This window comes from Myotis davidii, unplaced genomic scaffold, assembly GCF_000327345.1.
Source record: "Myotis davidii unplaced genomic scaffold, ASM32734v1 scaffold13, whole genome shotgun sequence".
Taxonomy (NCBI): domain Eukaryota; kingdom Metazoa; phylum Chordata; class Mammalia; order Chiroptera; family Vespertilionidae; genus Myotis; species Myotis davidii.
In genome coordinates, this window is record NW_006286243.1 from 331,867 (window position 1) to 351,174 (window position 19,308).

General features: G+C 40.5%; 1 protein-coding gene across 3 annotated transcripts in view; it reads left to right on the top strand.

Moving 5' to 3' along the window:
* The first annotated feature begins 1,439 nt into the window (after positions 1-1,439).
* The window catches only part of LPCAT3 (lysophosphatidylcholine acyltransferase 3), a 38,284-nt gene continuing 20,415 nt past the window's right edge, over positions 1,440-19,308 (top strand). Inside the window, exon 1 of one of the 3 annotated variants that reach the window (XM_015559950.1) lies at positions 1,440-1,724. In XM_015559950.1, the coding sequence (XP_015415436.1) occupies positions 1,574-1,724 (151 nt within the window). In that variant the 5' untranslated portion in view covers positions 1,440-1,573. The remainder of the gene's footprint in view (positions 1,725-19,308) is intronic. The other 2 variants (XM_015559949.1, XM_006757548.2) reach the window with 2 other exon arrangements.

A 19,308-nucleotide genomic window follows, 5' to 3' on the forward strand; every position in this document is an offset into this window, starting at 1 on the left:
GAGTGGGCACAGAACTCAGAAAAACATTTTACTTACTTTTACTGGTTTATTATAAAGGAATATGATATACAGTTGAACATCCAGGTGATAGGAATGAACAGGGCAAGATATGTGGGAAGGGAGTAGAGCTTCCATGCCCTCTCCAGGCATGTTACTCGCCCAACACCTCCACATACATGTTCACCAAGCTGGAAGCTCTCCAAACCTCATACTGTATTTGCTTAATCCCTTCACCTTTTTCATCCAGCCCCGCAATCCTCCTTCCCTCTGACAGCTGTCAGCCTGTTTTCTATCTATGAGTCTATTTGTTAGTTTCTTCTGTTCATTAGATACCACCTACGAGTGAAATCATATGGTACTGGTCTTTCTCTGGCTTATTTCTGTTAGCACAATGCTCTCCAGGCCCATCCATGCTGTTGCAAAAGGTAAGCTTGACACGAGCTGCTTCCAAAATTTGACTTATTGTAAATAACAGTGCAATGAACCTAGGGATGCATATATTTTTTCGAATTTGTGTTCCGGATTTCTTCGGATAAATTCCCAAAAGTGAAATCACTGGGTCATAAGGCAATTCCATTGCTAATATTTTGAGGTAACTCCATACTGCTTTCCAAAGTGGCTGCGCCGATCTGCATTCCCACCAACAGCGCACTTCCTCGCCAACACTTGGTGTAATCTGAACAGTGGTTACCTTTAGGAAATAAGGATGGGAAGCAGGGTGGGAGAGGGGAAATACTTTTATTTTCTGTTTTACAAATTCCCTTACTGATTGAACTTTTATCATAAACCTTAAATAGTGACAAAGTCGTTTAATTTTTCATGAAAATAATGATAAGATCGGCCTATCTTCATTTCACCGCCTCTCCGGGGAAGGTAACGTTTTCATATAGAAAATTACATGACAGGGGCTGCATGAAATAAAAGGAGCAGGCAAATAGTGTTCGGGGGCGCTGGGCTCTCCCAAGACCCTCTGGCGTGTCTAACGGCTTAAGAATGGCCCGGAAATTCCGTTAGGAGGCGCTCGCGAGGCTGTAGCAGGATTTCCCGCCCTCTCCGTTACATGCCCCAGTAACCCCGGCGCGCCTGCGACCGCGAGTAACCCTGCGGGCGGGGGACAGGCCCCCCCCCCGCCCCGACTCTCGCCTGCTCTGTCCCAGCCAATGGGAAGGCAGCGCACGAGCCGGCCGGACATTCGCCCTCACCGACTCCTCCCCTGAACAGTTAGAACCGAGTTGTACCACCAGCTGGCCTTCGGCTTCTCACTTTTCCAATCACTCCTCTAGTTTCCGATTCCAAGCCCCGCCCCCGGGCAGCACCCAGCTCATTCTGGGCCGGAGTCACCTTTGCATTACAAACGTTCCGCCCCGCCCTCTGCCTACCTTGCTGCGTTAGGCCCCGCCCCCCAGTGGGACCGACCAATAGCCGGGAGCGCCTGGAGCCACTGGGCGGGTCTGCAGCCAATGCGCACGCCGTGGGCGGGCTCCGGGCCGGAATTGGGGGTGAAGCTACAGGGCTGTGCCCACATTCGGGGCGCACGGAGCTGAGGGGTCCCTTGGGGGCGCCCGGAGCTAAGATGGCGTCTGCTGTTGAGGGGGACGTGGGAACCGCGACCGAGCCGACGAGGGTGCTGCAGTGGGGTTTCCAGGAGCTGAGCCTTAACAACTTGGCGACGTCCCTCGGCGCGTCGGAACAGGCGCTGCGGCTCATCATCTCCATCTTCCTGGGTAAGGACCCTCGTGCCTCCTTCCGCCCTCTCGCGGAGTCCGCGGGGAACGGGGACGGAACCTCCCCGTCTTCCCGGAGCCAGCGGGAGGGCTTTGTGGGGTGCATGTGTGAATGCGAAAACACACCAACCAGCTATTTATGAAAGGCAGATCTTGTCTGGAGTCCGGGGCTGCTGTGCCCTCTGAACCTCTTCACCTTTCTCGTCGACCCCAGCTGTACCCTTCATTTGGCGCCACCACCCTCCCGGTGTCCCCACGACCTGCCCTTATTTGTCGCTCTGGAGTTCTACTCTTTGGCCATGTGCACTGCTGTCTGTTATTAATGCTGTATCAGCCCTCACAGGCGCGCTCCTCCTTATCGGCAGCATAGGCCCCCTAACTTAAGTATTTTATTTTAGCTCTGTGGGCCTCCTCAGCCCCCTGTTTTGAGTCTCTGTTTTGTGCATTGCACGCTTATGTGACACTTTCATCGCTTTTCTGTCCCATTTCTAATATTTGATTCTTATGCCATATGACTTTTCTTCTCCCTAACCACCCACCTGTCATTTACCCTGGAATATCGTCCTAACACTAGGCTTGGGAAACAGGACTGACAACCCCCTTATAAACTATCCGTGCTACCCCAAGCGTTCATTACCTGTATGGTTCAAAGGATGTGGTGTATCTGAATTTGTGTCACAACGAGCTGTGTTATCACTGGTTTATAGGCTCCTTTACTGCTTCCTTCCTCCATGGCTTTTTTAATATGTGGAAGCAGCATGCTGCTTAGAAACTGTGGGACCCTGGGCAAGCCACTTCACCTGTCTGGGCCCCAATTTTCTTACCTGTGAAATGGAAACTATGGTGCCTCCGTGATAGAATTGCTGTAAAATCCTGTAGAAATTCAAAGGTCAAGATTTGATGTATAAATATTTGAGTGGTTGGAAGGTTTTATGAAGGTTATGGGACTTTAGCTCGGAGAGCAGGGGTGGGGAAGAATTAAGCAAACATGACTGGGAGAAGAGCTGAGGGTTAGAGAACTGAACAGTAAGAAGTTTGAGATGAAGTTGGGCAGTTGTGGAATGTCTTAAATGCCAGAAAGAAGTTTGGAATTTATCCAGTAGTAGTCAGTAGAGACATTGACATATAATATCACCTAAGAGTGTTAACCCGATCTAGATAATGGAAGAGGCATTAATTCATATTTAAACAACCTTGGCTAATATCATTTTCTTTTGCTTATTATATGTCAAACCAAGATGGTCTTTATTTCTTCCAAATAAAGGTAGCCTTTTCCCTCCCTTGTGGAATTATAAAATTTTAGAGGTGGAAGGGGCTTTAGTTTGTGTGACCTCAGTATTACCCAACCCAAATTTATCAGCACCCCCATCTAGGGTTCTCTGTGCCACGCTAGCTTTTTTAACTTCCCACTCCTTCAACCTTGTTTCTGACCCAGTTATTTGTTGGGATTGGGATTGGCAATTAGGAGTATTTACATTAGTTGGGAAGTTCACTGTTGATTTCTCAACTATAAATACAAGCAGCAAAAAATTATAAGGGGCAGCCTATTAAATGGAGCCAGAGCTGGAATTAAGACTTGGAATTCGTCCTTTTTGTGCTGGTGGACTATTGCTATGTACTATCATAGGGCATACAACTGACTGGGAAATTGTTTTCTCTATACCATACCCCTTCTGACCCATGTTGAGAAATATGTTTTACCTCATGACCCAATACACACATATGTGTAAACATGTATTTTATGTATTAAATCCTTACCCCAGGATGTGTTTTTATTGTTTTGAGAGGGGAGGGGGAGAAAAACATCAATCAGCTGCCTCCTATATACCCCTTGACTGGGGATTGAACTGGCAACTTGACCCTTTGGTGCATAGGACTATACTCCAAATGAGTCACATCAGCCAGGGCTGAACATGTACTTTAAACAAAAGTTCCAGGAAACACTACTTATCCTTAGTGGAGGCAGTGTGTTTAGCTATTTTCTCTTTTATTTTTAGTATTGTTTATGACTTACTAATTTATTTCATGACCCATTAATGGAATATAACAAGTAGCTTGAAAATCCCAAGTTAGAGACTGTAATTTTTAATATTCAGTATTTCAAGGAAAGGGCAAGTTCCTGAAGATTGCCACTTCGGAGTACTGTGAACAACCAGAAGACTCTATCAAAGGGGTGTGTGTATGTCTTGTGTGTGATTGCAGGGAATTATTTGGTGGAAGATGACTTTTGCTATGAGCCCTGGTGCTGGCAAGTGCTACTGGGAAACATCTTCTTTTCAACAACTGGGATCTCATCACTTTTAAGCATAATAACATGAATTGTTTCAAATAAATTCAGTAAAATATACCTACAGTGAGTGAAGCACTATGCTTGGGCAAGGGCAGTGGTATAGTATGGGTAATAGACCTATGCACTCAAAGGCATTATATGCAGTCTGTTAGTGGGTAGGGAATGGGCATGAGGTTAGTATTCTAATAACCACAATAAAAGGCAGGTATCCGAGGGTAATAAGATAATTACCAGGCTTTATGAGATTTAAAAATTGGACCTGTAATGAACTTTGAGAGTTGAATAAGGTTTCAACAGATTGAGACGATAAGACTTTAGGAACAGCATGAGCGAAAGCACTGAGGTAATAATGTGTCATGACACTTTCAAGGAGCAGCAACCAGTCCGGTTTGACTAAAGCAGGACTTAAGTAGAGAAGTGGTGGAAAATAAGACTGGAAAGGTAAGGAGTTTGTACTTAATTAAGTAGAAAATAGGGAACCATTGGAAATATTTGAAAGGTGAATAGAAGATAATACAGTGAAGGGTAATTTGAAGTGGACATAGACAAGAGGTAGGGAAACTAATGAGAAGAAAAATGATCTAAATAGTTATAATGACTTGGAAGCAAGGCAGTTATCAGGGAAAAGAAGGGTATTTTCAGAATACAGAATCTTTTGAGAGGTAGACTCTAAACCAGCCGGGGCAAACTAACTCTAAACCATCCCGCGGGCCGGATCCGGCCCGTTTGAAATGAAATTAGTTCACACAAACACTCCATCCATGCTTTTGTTCCCGCCCTCCGGTCCAGTTTAAGAACCCATTGTAGCCCTCGAGTCAAAAAGTTTGCCCACCCCTGCTCTAAACAATTCCACCTATACAGCTGTTCGTGGCAGAAACGCAAGAATCAGCTTTGTCATCTCCCCACATCCCTATCACTAAGTCCAATCAATGTTACCTCCAACTTTGTCTCAGATACATCCACTTTTCTCCCATCACCACAGCCACTGACCATAAGTCACCAGAACCACCCAAACAGTCTCCTGACTGGTCTCTAATTCTGTACTTGCCCCCTCCGGTCCATTCTCCAAAAGCAGCCAGGGTGGTCGGATCCGTGCCTGTCCTACTCAGAGCCCTTGAGGCTTTCATATGTGGCTGGTAAGCCCCTGCCTGCTGCTCCAGCCTCATCTCAAGCAAGTCCACAACCTTTTAACCACTTGGCCTCTTTTCAGTTTCTTAGAAAAGACATTAAGCCCTTCCTACCTCAGAGCCTTTGCACCTGCTCATCCCGCTGCCTAGAAAGTTCTTCACTTATTACTCACCTGATAGACTCCTTTTCATCTTTCAAATTGTCTGTTCAAATTGTCACTTCCTCTGAAAGTTTTTTCCTGACACTCTTTAAAGTATGTCCCTTGTTGCACTTCCTCATACTGACTGAACTCTTCCAAGTATACATTCTAATTTGTAATTATATATTTGAAGTTGAGTATAGAAACCATGTAAGTTTTGTTTACCACCGTATACCCAGAGTTTAACACGGTACCTGACTTACAGAAAAGGTACTTATTTGTTAAAAATAAATATTTGTTGAGTAAGTCAATGTGTGAATGAATGATTTAGCAACTGATTAAATGAAGAATAAAGAAGTTGTTTAAAAAAAAAAAGAGTCTGCCTGGGTAGCTAGAAAAATGACAGTATCTTTCACATATGCAGCGAGGTCAAGAGGAAAGTCAGACATTGTTCAGTGCCAGGCAATGATCTAATTTTAGATTTGCTTTAGGTTTTAAGGGCACTTATGGGTGTGTTGAGAATTGTGAAGTCTAATCTTAAGCTCAAGAAAGAAGTTGGGTTAGCCCTAGCAGGTTTGGCTCAGTGGATAGAGCGTCAGCCAGCAGACCAAAGGGTCCCAGGTTTGATTCCAGTCAAGGGCATATACCTCAGTTGCAGGCTCCTCTCTGACCCAGGCCCTGGGGGCACGTGCAGGAGGCAACCAATCGATGTGTTTCTCTCACTTTGATGTTTCTCTCTCTCTCTCCCTCTCTCTTCCACTCTCTTTAAAAATCAATGGAAAAATGTCCTCGGATGAGGATTTAAAAAAAAAGAAGTTGAGCTAAAGATACAGTTTTGGGAGATCATGTTGATATAATTGAATCAGGGAGGGAATAAAATGCTATGGAAAAGCTTTTAGGAGATAATAGAACCTAATTCATGTTGATGGAGTATATTGCTCTCTCCTTTGTTGATAACGATAGCTGACATTTATTAAGGGTTTGCTACCTACCAGTTTCAGACATTGTTAGAAATGCTCAACAGTGCCCCACCTAAACCAGCCAGTTACCCGTAAGATTATTACAGTACTGTTATCTCCTTTGTGCAAATAGGAAATGTCTTTAGAGGTTAAGTGACTTGCCTAAGGTCACACCCATTTCTACCCAATTCTGGAGTCCTTACTTTTTACCTAATGCAAATTGGGAGGAGCATGTGGGAGTGGAAAAGATAAATGCCCTGATATCTTTTCTCTCTTCACTCTGTGTGGTTAAACCAAGATGTAATCAGCATATGAGCTATCTCAGCTTCCAAAGCTGGAGGTGGCCAAATAGAGCAGATGGCCACCCTGCTTAGTATGAGTGTTCTCTAGCCTTGGCCATGACTGTGGCTTGGCTGTTAGACTGATCAAAAATTGCACTTGGGGGTAAGGATTCATTCCTCAGAGGTTTAAAATTAGCATCACTGGGGTTAGCAACATTTAACATCAAAGGAGGTTTTACAGTTTAGTTCCCTTTGGACCAAAGTCAGGTCTGGCCCTTCAGAACTAAGTCCAGTTTTCAATGCAAAAGGCTTTCTTCAGGTAGCATTGCAATCCTATATAATAAAAGAGAAAAATGGTAATTGGTGTACGACGATACCCTTTTCATTGGCTAATCAGGGCTATATGCAAATTAACTGCCAACTCAGATGGCAGTTAACTGACAAGATGGCGGTTAATTTGCATATGTAGGCACAATGCAGGGAGGCAAAAGGGAAAGCAGGAAGAAGACCCTGGGGGTCCCCTGCCCAGGCCTGATGCCTGGGCCAGAGGCATCAGGCCTGGGTGGGGGGTGGAGCCGGGTATTGGGGATATGATGGTCCCCTTGCCCAGGCCTGACCGCCTCTAGCGAGGCGTCAGGCCTGGGCAAGGGGCCAATCCTGTGATTGGAGATTGATGGGGGTCAATGCCTGAGGGCTCCCAGTATGTGAGAGGGGGCAGGCTGGGCTGAGGGACACTCCCCCCCACCCCACCCCCCACCCAGTGCACGAATTTTGTGCACCGGGCCCCTAGTGAAAATATAAAGGCACCAAAGATAAGCTAGATGGACATTAAACAGCATATACAAATGGGACTTCTGACCATAATTAAAAGAAGGGTCCAAGAATTCTACTATAAAATAAGGGGGTGATTAAGCCCTGGCCAGGTACCTCAGTTGGTTAGAGCATCGTCCAGATACACCAAGGTTGTGGGAGTCAGGGCACATACAGGAAGCAACCAATGAATGCATAAATAAAGTGGAACAAGTCAATGTTTCTCTCTCCCGCTTTCTAAAATCAATCAATAATTTTTTAAAGGTGGAAAAAAATTAGGGGGTGATTTTTAAATGACTTTCAAGTCCCCCTTTTCAATTCTAAAAGTCTAGATATACTCCACCTTTTTAGACTATCTTTATTTTAATGCATAGCCACAAATTTCACCATAAACTAAATCTTCCTGTTTGGGGATTTCTTTTAAATATATTTTTCCAATTACTTATCTACACTCCAGTATCTTACATTGCACAAAACTTCATGTTTTGGATGCCAGTAGAACTTTAATGTCAAATAGAATCATTTCTTTGCAGAGGCATGTATAAATTAAGGCCTATAAGATTATATGCACAAGCTAATTTAACAAAAATAATTATATACCCACTGATATTAAATCTGTCTGGACAGCCATGGGAACTCACTGGAGGTGTTCAGTCCAACAGCCTTTTATTGATTGACTGATTGATTTTAGAGAGAGGACAAAATATTGCTGTGAAAGAGAAACATGGATTGGTTACTCCTCACACTTCTCACATGCACCCATGGAACCAGCAGCCTGTATATATGCCCTGACCGAGAATTGAATCCACCAACCTTTGGGTATATGAGACGATGCTCCAGCCAATTGAGCCACGCTGGCCAAGGCAGTCCAACAGCCTTTTAAAACATAGAATTTGGTCTTTAAAAAGGAAATAGCATTTCAGCTGGACCTTAAAGGGTATGGAAGATTCTGGTCAAGTTGAGATAAAAGGGAGAGCTTTCCAGCTGCAGAGAATAATGAGTATATACGTGAAGATGAGGAAGAGTGAGACACATCTGCGGAACAGCAGTACTTGATTTTGGCCAGAACAATAAAAGATTCATAAAGGAACAGTAGAGAAAAACTCAGTAGACCTTTCAGGTGGAGGGAGAGGGGTGCGGTGGGAAAACAGGATAAGGTGGTAGAATGTGCATTGTTTTTAGAGACCTGCAGGCTTAAGTTCAAATTCTGGATTAAATATGAACTACCTGTTTCACAATAGATAATTACTAAACTTCAGCCATTCATTTCCTCATGTTCCCAAAGGCCAATCTTACTAAAGAATTAAGGTCAAGAGTTAGGCAGTTTACCTGATAAATACTTTGTAATTATATTTAATTCATAACAAGCAGCAATATTTTGAAACAGGATGCAAAATTTACATGATTTTTAAAAAATAATATAAATTTCTTATTTCTAGAGCACTGCAGCCTTTGTACAGATTTTTTAATTCTCCTCTTGCCTGGAAAAGCATTTTCTACATTCCAGAATCTTACATTGCACAAAACTTCGTGTTTGAGATGCATTTCATTGCTCATTGAGATGCTTTGAGGACTAAATGAGATAAATTGACCAAACCTACCCCAGGGTAGTTTTAAATAATTGTTCTTTCTCTTCCCTCAATAAGTATTCACCTCCTTCCTTTCCAAGGAGACTCAAAGTGTGGTCTTGGGACCAGTAGCATCAGCATCTCCTAGGAACTGGTTAGAAATGCAAATTCTCAAGTCTACCCCTGACCTACTGAATGAGAAACCCTGAGGATGGGCCCAGTGATCTGTTTTACAGCCCTCCAGGTTATACAATTACCCTGAAGCTTTGAGGATCACTGATTTAGTGAACAGTCATACTCCACATGACAACATTTCGTTCAAGATGGACCACATATACAGTGGTGGTCCGGTACAATTATGATGGAACTAAAAATTTCCTAACGATGTAGCCATTGTAACATTACTCACGTTTGTGGTGATGCTGGTGTAAACAAGCCTACTGTGCTGTCAGTCATATAAAAAAAGTACAACACATATAGTTAGTACGGTAGATACTACTTGATAATACACAACTATGTTATTGGTTTATGAATTTATTATACTATACTTTTTGTTATTTTAGAGAATACCTCTCTACTTATGAAAAAAAAGTTCTGTAAAACACTATGTTGTGTAATGCCAGCAGCAGCCTAATACGTTGTGTTTACTGTATCTCTTGATTGTGTCATTTTCTCTTGATTTAATCAGGTATTGTTTTGTGCACTAATATGCTATACAGGGCTGTAGCCTAGGTATGTAATAGGCTATACCATCTAGACTTGTTTAGAGCCACACACAGATGGCTCTTTGTAAGTGATGTTTGTCCAGTGACGAAATCACATAGTGATGTATTTTTCAGAATGTATCCCCATTGTTAAGGCAGCACATAACTATTTCCTCAGGTATCTGTTTTGTAAAACTTGATGTCCTGATAGTACCTTAAACTTTTTGAAATGTCATTGTAACTTGTGATCTTTGGAATAAACAAAATGCTCTCAGATTCTTTATGGCTTAGTTTTTCCCATTTGCAAACATCTCTTATTATTCTTCAAACATTATTTTTATTACTGAATCACATTATTATCATCATTTTTATTATAATTGTTATCATTACCTACACCATTTGTTTCACACTTTTGATGAGAAGGTTAAATATAGAGGCATTTTTTTCATAAGGTTGTTGGAACTATTTAGTTCCATATTTCCTTTTCTGTTTCGCATCAGCCACCTTGAGCAATACAGCATTCTCCTAATTGATCACGCCACATTTCTTAATACAATTCATAAATTGTGACTAGTAGCTTCAACAAAAATACGTGTCCTACTTAGGGCTGCCAGGAGAGTTGTTCTAAGCAAACTGCCTTTGCAGAGTTTTTAAGGTGTGTGTGTGTGTGTGTGTGTGTGTGTGTGTGTGTTTTGACATTTTCCTAGCAGTTGCTGAAGTCAAGGAGATTTAGGACCCACTTGAAGTTCTCTTGGTGTGAAGCAATAATAGCTCCCTAGAGAACATCAAAGCCTTTCTATAACTTGTATAGCCCAAAAGATGTTGTATAAATATTTATTTCTCCCTATTTTCAAAATGAGAAGGTGGGGGGCAAATAAGACACTAAAAATAAGGATAATTTCTGGATAAGAATCTCCCTTTGGCCTAAAATTGACTGGTTTCAAATCTAAGTTCTTCCCTATTCCCTATGAAGGTAATTGAGATTTATGAAACAATGGACACCTTGAATGAAAGAGTCTAAGTACAATGCACCATAATTGTTAGCAAGAGAAGCTTCTGATAGAAATGTCATTGTATTGTAACATAGGGACAGTTTGTCAGAAAGTGGGTAGAAAATTAGGCCAAAAATGGTCAGACCCAGGTTTTGTTCTTGAGTCACATAAAGTCATCATGTAGATTATTTAAATGCCCCACTCTAACCATAGGCTGTTTAAAAATAAAAAAGTTTTTGTCCATTAAAGATGCTTTCGTACATGTATTCATGTTGCTATGGCATTTTCATAAAAAAATATACATGATCCTATCTGCTACATAAAATATTAATGTAAGATAGTAATTTTGCAGATAATTCATTATAACAGGAGAGAACCCCAGAGGCAAGGTGACCTTCCCCTCTGCCTGACAAACTCCACCTGGACTAGACCTACTCCTGGAAGCCTAACAAGTGTAGTCAGATCTGCTGTGGTGCCACACCAGGCTTTCCAAGGGCTTAGAGCACATGAATGGCTCTTTGTACTAATTCATGAAGTTTAAAAAAATGAAAGCATAATCTTCAAATGTTTTTCATGAAAGACCTTAATTTCATAGGGGTCTGCACTGGGTTGAATAGTGTTCCTCAAAATTCAAGTCTACCAGAACTTCAGAATGTGACCTTTTTCGGAGACAGGGTCTTTGCAGGTGTAATTAGTTAAGAATAGTGTTCCTCAAAATTCAAGTCTACCAGAACTTCAGAATGTGACCTTTTTCGGAGACAGGGTCTTTGCAGGTGTAATTAGTTAAGAATAGTGTTCCTCAAAATTCAAGTCTACCAGAACTTCAGAATGTGACCTTTTTCGGAGACAGGGTCTTTGCAGGTGTAATTAGTTAAGATGAGATCATATGGGACCAAGGTGGGTCCTAAATCCAATATCTAAGAAGGCCTTATAAGAGGAGAGACAGAGGCATAGACTTACATGGATCAGGTCATGTGACAAAAGAGCCAGAAATAATGCAAGCCAAGGAATGCCAAGGGTCACTAGCTATCACCAGAAGCTAGGAAAAAGGCATGGAACACTTTTCCCTCAAAGCCACCAGTAGGAACCAACCTTGCCAACACTTTGATTTCCTCTACTAGCCTCCACACTCGTGAAAGAATAAATTTAAGTTGTTTAAGTCACACACACAAATTCACTATTTAAAAAATTGAGGATTCATATGTATATATTATATATAGATCTGAGGTCCCAGGGTGTTAAAGTTTTAATAGCTGTATATTTGTATATGCCCTAATGAGAAGCAGCATCCATGTAGACATGGTAAATGGCTATGGCTTATATAGCGCTTGAGGTTTTCAGTTTCTGCTATGATAGCAATTCTAAACTCCAATAAACTTGGACACCACTCTGGATTACTATCCATAAATATGAAACTTCCTTTTGCGAGCCAGCAAGAAAAGGCCAACTGGAATAGTACGCTTTAAGGCTCCTATGGCATATAATTCAGACAAAGTGGAAAAAATTGATTATAGTTTGAGTACAAATACACTAGGGCCCTGGCCAAAAATATTGAACCATGAGGGCTACTAGAAATCCTCATTCTTTAGCTAAAGGGTAATCTGACTCTACTTCCTAAGTCTGCATTGGCCCTTCTGACAGAGTTGGAAACAAAAGCAAAACACGGGAGCTCCTAGATAGCGTGCATTTATATTATATTCAGTCAGGCCCTAGCCAGTTTGGCTCAGTAGATAGAGCATCAGCCTGTGGACCTAAGGGTCCCCGGTTTGATTCTGGTCAAGGGCACATGCCTGGGTTGTGGACTCAGTCCAATGGGCAAGAAGCAGCCAGTCAATGATTCCCTCTCATCATTGATGTTTCTATCTTTCTTCCTCTCACTTCCTCTCTGAAATCAGTAAAAAAAAAAATTTAATTTTTTTAAAAAAGGAACTATGTATATCACAGAGGAAGAGAGGACCCAACAGACAACTAGAGGGTGTGATGCTATTATCTTTTTTTCCTATTAAATTTTAGCTGGGTAACAAAGAGTGTATTGTTTTATTTGTTGAACTACCTTGCTGAGAAAAAGAAGTCTCACCTACTTTGTTCGTATTTACAAAGATTAGACTTAGCAACTCTTAAACACAAGAAGTTATCAGGACAAGTATTTGGGAGCATTGGAGAAAGAGCAGCTAATTAGCCACTTGGCAGTGTGACAGGGCAACCCTTGGACAACCCTAGGCCAGATCAAGTCACAACTGGATTAAAGGACCAAAGAACCCTTTCTCCACTGGGAATTCTGAGAGTAACAGAAATTTCTGGCATATGCCTACTTTTGTTGTGATAGTAGATTATTTTTTTTAAATAACCAGGATTTGTATGACCTGAAGTTCATATAATCTTGGGGACCTTCTTTAAGAAAAAAAAAAATACCTTACAACTTTTACAAAAATATGTCAGTATAAACATATTGCTTCCTCCCACATCCACCTACATCTCCACCTCACACCCCACCCCTGTGGCCTTAAAGGGCCTTGAAACTGAAGCTTTAGTAGCTTTTGGGAAATCAGCTTTTCCCTGAGAGTACTGGATACAACTCACAGACCTTTATTTTTGAAAGTTGCTATAGGCTTAATTTAGCTAAATTTTGGGCCAAAATTTCCCTTCCCCAGATTAGAGGCTTGAGCCTGGGATTTTATAGTTTAAAACCAGGTGAAAGAATATTCAGTCTGGCCCTAGCCCATTTGGCTCCGTTTGGCTCAGTGGAGAGAGCGTCAGCCTGGAGACCAAAGAGTCCCCAGTTCGATTCCGGTCAAGGGCATGTACCTTTGTTGCAGGCTCCTTCCTGGCCCAGGCCCTGGTCGGAGCTCATGCAGGAGGCAACCAATCAATGTGTTTATCTCGTAGCAATATTTCTGTCTTTCCCTCTCTCTTCCACTCTCTCTAAAAATCAGTGGAAAATATCCTTGGGTGAGGATTAAAAAAAGAATAATATTCAGTACTGTCCGGGCATCATAATAATCTCCAGGTCCACCCATGCTATCACAAAGATTAAGAGCTCCTTTTTTACAACCACTAGTATCCCATTGTGTAAATGTACCATGGCTTTTTTATCCACTCATCTACTGGGCTGTTTCCACATCTTAGCTATTGTAAATAATGCTGTTATGAACATAGGAGTGCATATATTCCTTTTGATTAGTGTTTCAGGATTCTTAGGTTATATTCCCAGTTGTGGGATTCCTGGGTCGAATGGCAGTTCCATTTTTAATTTTTTGAGGAAACTCCATACTGTTTTCCACAGTGGCTGCACCAATCTGCATTCCCACCCGCAGTGTACTAGGGTTCCCTTTTCTTCATATCCTCAACAGCACTTGTTATTTGTTGATTTACTGATGGTAGCCATTTTGGCAGGTATGAGGTGATAACTTATTATGGTTTTAATTTGCATCTCTTTGGTCATTAGTGACATTGAGTATTTTTTCATATGTCTATGTCCTCTTTGGAGAAGTGCCTATTCAAGTCCTTTGCCCATTTTTTTAATTAGATTGTCTTTCTGGTATTGAGTTGTATGAGTTCTTTGTATATTTTGGAAATTAACCACTTATCAGATGTATCATTGGCAAATATGTTCTCTCATACAGTGGGCTCCCTTTTCATTTTGTTGGTTTCTTTTGCTGTGCAAAAGCTTTTTAGTTTGATGTAGTCCCATTTGTTTATTTTTTCCTTTGTTTCTCTTGCCCTAGATATATCAGTGAAAATACTGCTACATGAGATATTTGAGATTTTACTGCCAATGTTTTCTAGGATTTTTATGGTTTTGTGACATACAGTTAAGTCTTTTGTCCATTGTAAGTTTATTCTTGTGTGTGGTGTAGGTTGGCATTCTAGTTTCATTTTTTGCATGTACCAATCCAATTTTCCCAAACGCATTTATTGAAAATTATCTTTACTTCACTGTATGCTCTTGCCTCCTTTGTCAAATATTAATTGAGCATAGTGGTTTGGGTCAATTTCTGAGTCCTCTGTTATGTTTATTGATCTGCCTGTTCTTGTACCAGTACTAGGCTGTTTTGAGCACAGTGGCTTTGTAGTATAGCTTGATATCTGGTATTGTGATCCCTCCAACCTTGTTCTTCTTATTCAAGATCACTGTGGTATTTGGGATCTTTTTTGGTTCCATATAAATTTCTAGAATATTTCTTATAGATCTGTGAAATACGCCATTGGTATTTTAATAGGAATTGCACTGAATCTGTAGATTGCTCTGAGTAGTATGGACATTTTAATTATGTTAATTCTTCCAGTTCATGAACATGGTACATGCTTCCACTTGTTTGTATCTTCTTCTATTTTCTTTTTCAATGCCCTATAGTTTTCCATGTACAGGTCTTTTACTTCCTTGGTTGAGTTTATTTCCAGGTATCTTTTTTGTTGTTGTTGCAATAGTAAATGAAATTACTTTTAGTTTCTCTGAGAGTTTATTGTTGTATAAAAATACCATCAATTTCTGGATGTTAATTTTGTATCCTGCTACTTTGCTGAGTTTATTAAATCTAGCAGTTTTTTGGTAGTCTTTAGAATTTTCTATGTACAATATGATGTCACCTGTGAATAATGACAGTTTTACCTTCCTCCCTTCCAATTTGAAAACTTTTATTTTTTCTTCTTGTCTGATCGCTGCGGCTAGGACTTCTAGTAATATGTTGAATAAGAGTGGTGAAAGCAGACATCCTGTCTTGTTCCTGATCTTAAGGGAAACCCTTTTACTTTTGTCCACTGAGTATGGTATTGGCTGTAGGTTGTCACATATAGCCTTTATTATGTTGAAGTATGACCTCTCTATTCCCACTCTGCTGAGAGTTTTTATCATAAATATTGGATTTTGTCAAAAGTTCTTTCTGCATCCATTGATGTGCTCATGTGATTTTTATCCTTCATTTTAGAACTGAATTTCTAAAGTAGATTACTCTTGATCCAAATAAAGGGATATTCTACAGGGATATCCCTACATATCTGGGAGATATTGCAGGTTCAGTTCCAGACCACTGCAATAAAGCAAGTATTGCAATAAGCAAGTTGTGATATTTTTTCTGGTCGAGGGTCTTGCCTTAGTTTGTAAAAAACACACCTGTGAAGTACAATAAAATGAGGTGACCTGCATCTATCAGATAACCTGGGTAGAAGTAAACCATGTGGTTTACTACCTTAAAAAGAATTAAAATGTGATAAAATGCACTGAATACAAGCAACAAGGGTGTCATTCTATGCCTAAAATTGCCTAGTAAGGCATTTCAGTGTCTTAAAGCACCTCAACATCAGCCTGGACATTTGTTGTCTCTGTTCCATGAAAATGAAGCCATACCAGTCATTAGCCTCTTTTAGCTTTACCATTCTTTAAATCTGTAAGTTTTTGTAGAATTTTTAGGGGGGAAAAATATATAAAGTAAAATAACATGTGACCATTTAAACAAACTCTAGTAATATAGACAAATACTATAATCCAGGGGTTCAAACATAAGAATAACATTGACATCCCTTTTGCCATCTCATCAGATTTAAAAGACTCCTGTGGGCTTGCCACTGATGGATGACTAACTTTTCCTGAGCTAAGAGACAGGGGTTAACTTAGGAGCGTCTAGTTCCTGTGGCATGACAATAAAGGGGATTGGTGACATCAAAGTCAAGTCTTTTGTTGTGTCATAACTTTTCAGCTTTTGTAGCAGGTTTCACCAGTCAGTCAGTAGGTGTATAAAGGTCTTGCTTATTACTAAGATCACTTGACTGAAATGGAGCTTTTAAAGAATTACTTTTGTGGGGGTATTTAAATTTTACTTATTGATTTGAGAGAGAAGTTTGTTGTTAAAATGAAGTCTAAATGCTTTTAGATAGAAAGATAAGCAAATAAACATGGGTGTGTATGTGTCTATACACAGGTGCTGGAGTATAGATGGTTATTGAGTAATCAAAGAATAATACAGCTGTACTTTTAAAAGCACACAGCTAGTTGTTACTGGTTTACTCATAGGTACCTGCCAAGCACTTAGGCATGTGGCAAGAATATCAGAGTGGAAATCAAGTAATGTGGATTCTAATTTAAGCTGTGATCTACTAACCTTGGGTATGCCAGTTATCCCCTTTGGGCCTTAGTTTCTTATCTGTCTAATGAAGAGTTTGGAGTCAGTGATTTCTAAGGCTTCTTCAGTTCTAAATATCTGCATATCCAATAACCATTCAGCTCTAACTAGAGAGGATTGTCAGAATGTGGAAAGTGTATTAGCATCTTGCCCTTACTATCAAGAGGCTTAATCTGGTAAACAGAAACAAAGGACCAGTTCTGAACAAATTCCAAAGGTAACTTCATCCCCACCTAAATGTCCATAATCTACAGCAATCAGTAAGTTCTCTGCTTTAAGTGCCTAACCAGTTACTTATCACTTAACCCTCCTTTTTAACCCTCCAGGACTTAACCCTCCGTCCTATTTGTATTTGTCGTCCTTTTCACTTTAGTGAAAGAATAGAAAAAAAATTGAGTGGCAGCCCAACTAGTGTGGCTCAGTGGTTGAGCGTTGACCTACGAACCTAGAGGTCACAATTTGATTCCCAGTCAGGGCACATGTCTGGGTTGTGGGCTCTATCCCCAGTATGGGGTGTGTAGAAGGCAGCCAATAAATGATTCTCTCTCATCATTGATGTTTCTGTCACTCTCCCTCTTTCCTCTCTGAAATCAACAAAAATATATATTTTTAAAAAACTGAGTGGCAGGTCTTCAAAGAAGAAATAATAAAGTTAGAATTATGTGAAAATATTTGATAAAAATAAACTATAAATAATCCATATTCAAAAGCAGTCCTATTTTATATTCTAGTCTGTGATTCTTGGGGAAATTTAACTGAAGTTTAATTAAAAGAGCAGACAGATCCTGAATGTGGCCTTCTAATAATTGCCCAAAGCAAAATACCCATTACCTATGGTAATACATTCCATAGTATAGAAAAATTACAACCTCCAGATAATACTCTCTTTTTTTTATTCTAATATTTTTTTATTGTTTAAAGTATTACATATGTCTCTTTTTTCCCCAATTGACACACACACACCCATCCACTCCCACCTGCAAGGGCAAACCCTCACCACCCCAGTGTCTGTATCCATTGGTTTTGCTAATATGCATGCATACATGTCCTTTAGTTGATCTCTAACCGCCCCCTTTCCTGCCCCTTGTCTCTGGATCTATTTTTGTTCATCAGTTTATGTTGATCATCATGTCACACATATGAGTGAGAGCATGTGATATTTATCTTTCTCCGACTGGCTTATTTCGCTTAGCATAATGCTCTCCAGTTCCATCCATGCTGTTGCAAATGGTAAAAGTTCCTTCTTTTTTTATAGCAGCCTAGTATTCCATTGTGTAGATGTACCACAGTTTTTTAATACACTCATCTGCTGATGGGCACTTAGGTTGTTTCCAAATCTTAGCTATTGTAAATTGTGCTGCTATGAACATAGGGGTGCATATATCCTTTTTGATTGGTGTTTCTGGTTTCTAGAAGTGGGATTAAGACTGTCTCTTTTAACTAGAAATTCCATAGTGGCTTTAAACTTATCAGCAAATAATTCGTAAGAGCAGTGACAGGCATAACCTCCTTTTGAGATTCCCTGTCCCAAATCCACCTTATCTATCCATCTTAAAAGTGGAATTCAGAAATAAGACGGTGTGGCTTAGTGGCTGAGCATCGACCCATGAACCAGGAGGTCACCGTTTGATTCCTGGTCAGGGCACATGCCCCATGCAGGAGGCAGCCAATAAATGATTCTCTCTCACCATTAAAGTTTCTGTCCCTCTCACCCTCTCCCTTCCTCTCTCTGAAATAGAAACATTTTTTTTTAAAAAGAAATAAGACCCAACCGGCATGGCTCAGTGGTTGAGCACATGACCAGGTTGTGGGCTCGATCCCCGTGTGGGGCATGCAGGAAGCAGCCAATCAATGAATCTTTTCCATCTTGATGATACTATCTCTTTCTCCCTCTCCCTTCCTATCTGAAATCAATAATAATATATTTTTAATAAAAGAAAATAAGCCGAAACCAGTTTGGCTCAGTGGATAGAGTGTCGGCCTGCGGACTGAAGGGTCCTGGGTTCGATTCCGGTCGGGGGCATGTGCCTGGGTTGCGGGCACATGGGAGATGTGCACTGGGAGATATGCAGGAGGCGGCTGATCGATGTTTCTCTCTCATCGATGTTTCTGACTCTCTGTCTCTCTCCCTTCCTCTCTGTGAAAAATCAATAAAATATATTTTTTAAAAAAAGAAAATAAGATGGTTGTCATAAGGAAGAAATATTAACATATACATTTAAATTAAAAAATGAAGTTAGACCTCTTTCGACAAAACTAAATCTGATCAGGCTGACTAGTTTACCATTTGGATTACATGGCAGGCATTTTCCATATGTACTTAAAGCAAATCTTCAATATACTTAAAGCACATATCATTTGCTGTTGTTTAAACTTACAAATGTTTGATGGCATATTAATGTGAGAGGAGATATGGTTTTTCAGAGTTCTTTTAGGGGCTATTCCAGTAAAAATAGTTTGGAAACCATTGCAGCAGCTTAACCATCTTTTTTTTTTTTTTGGCTTTTTTTTTTTAATTTAAATCTTTATTGTTCAAAGTATTACATATGTCCCCTTTTTTCTCCCATTGACCCCTTATTGCCCTCGCCCACACCCTA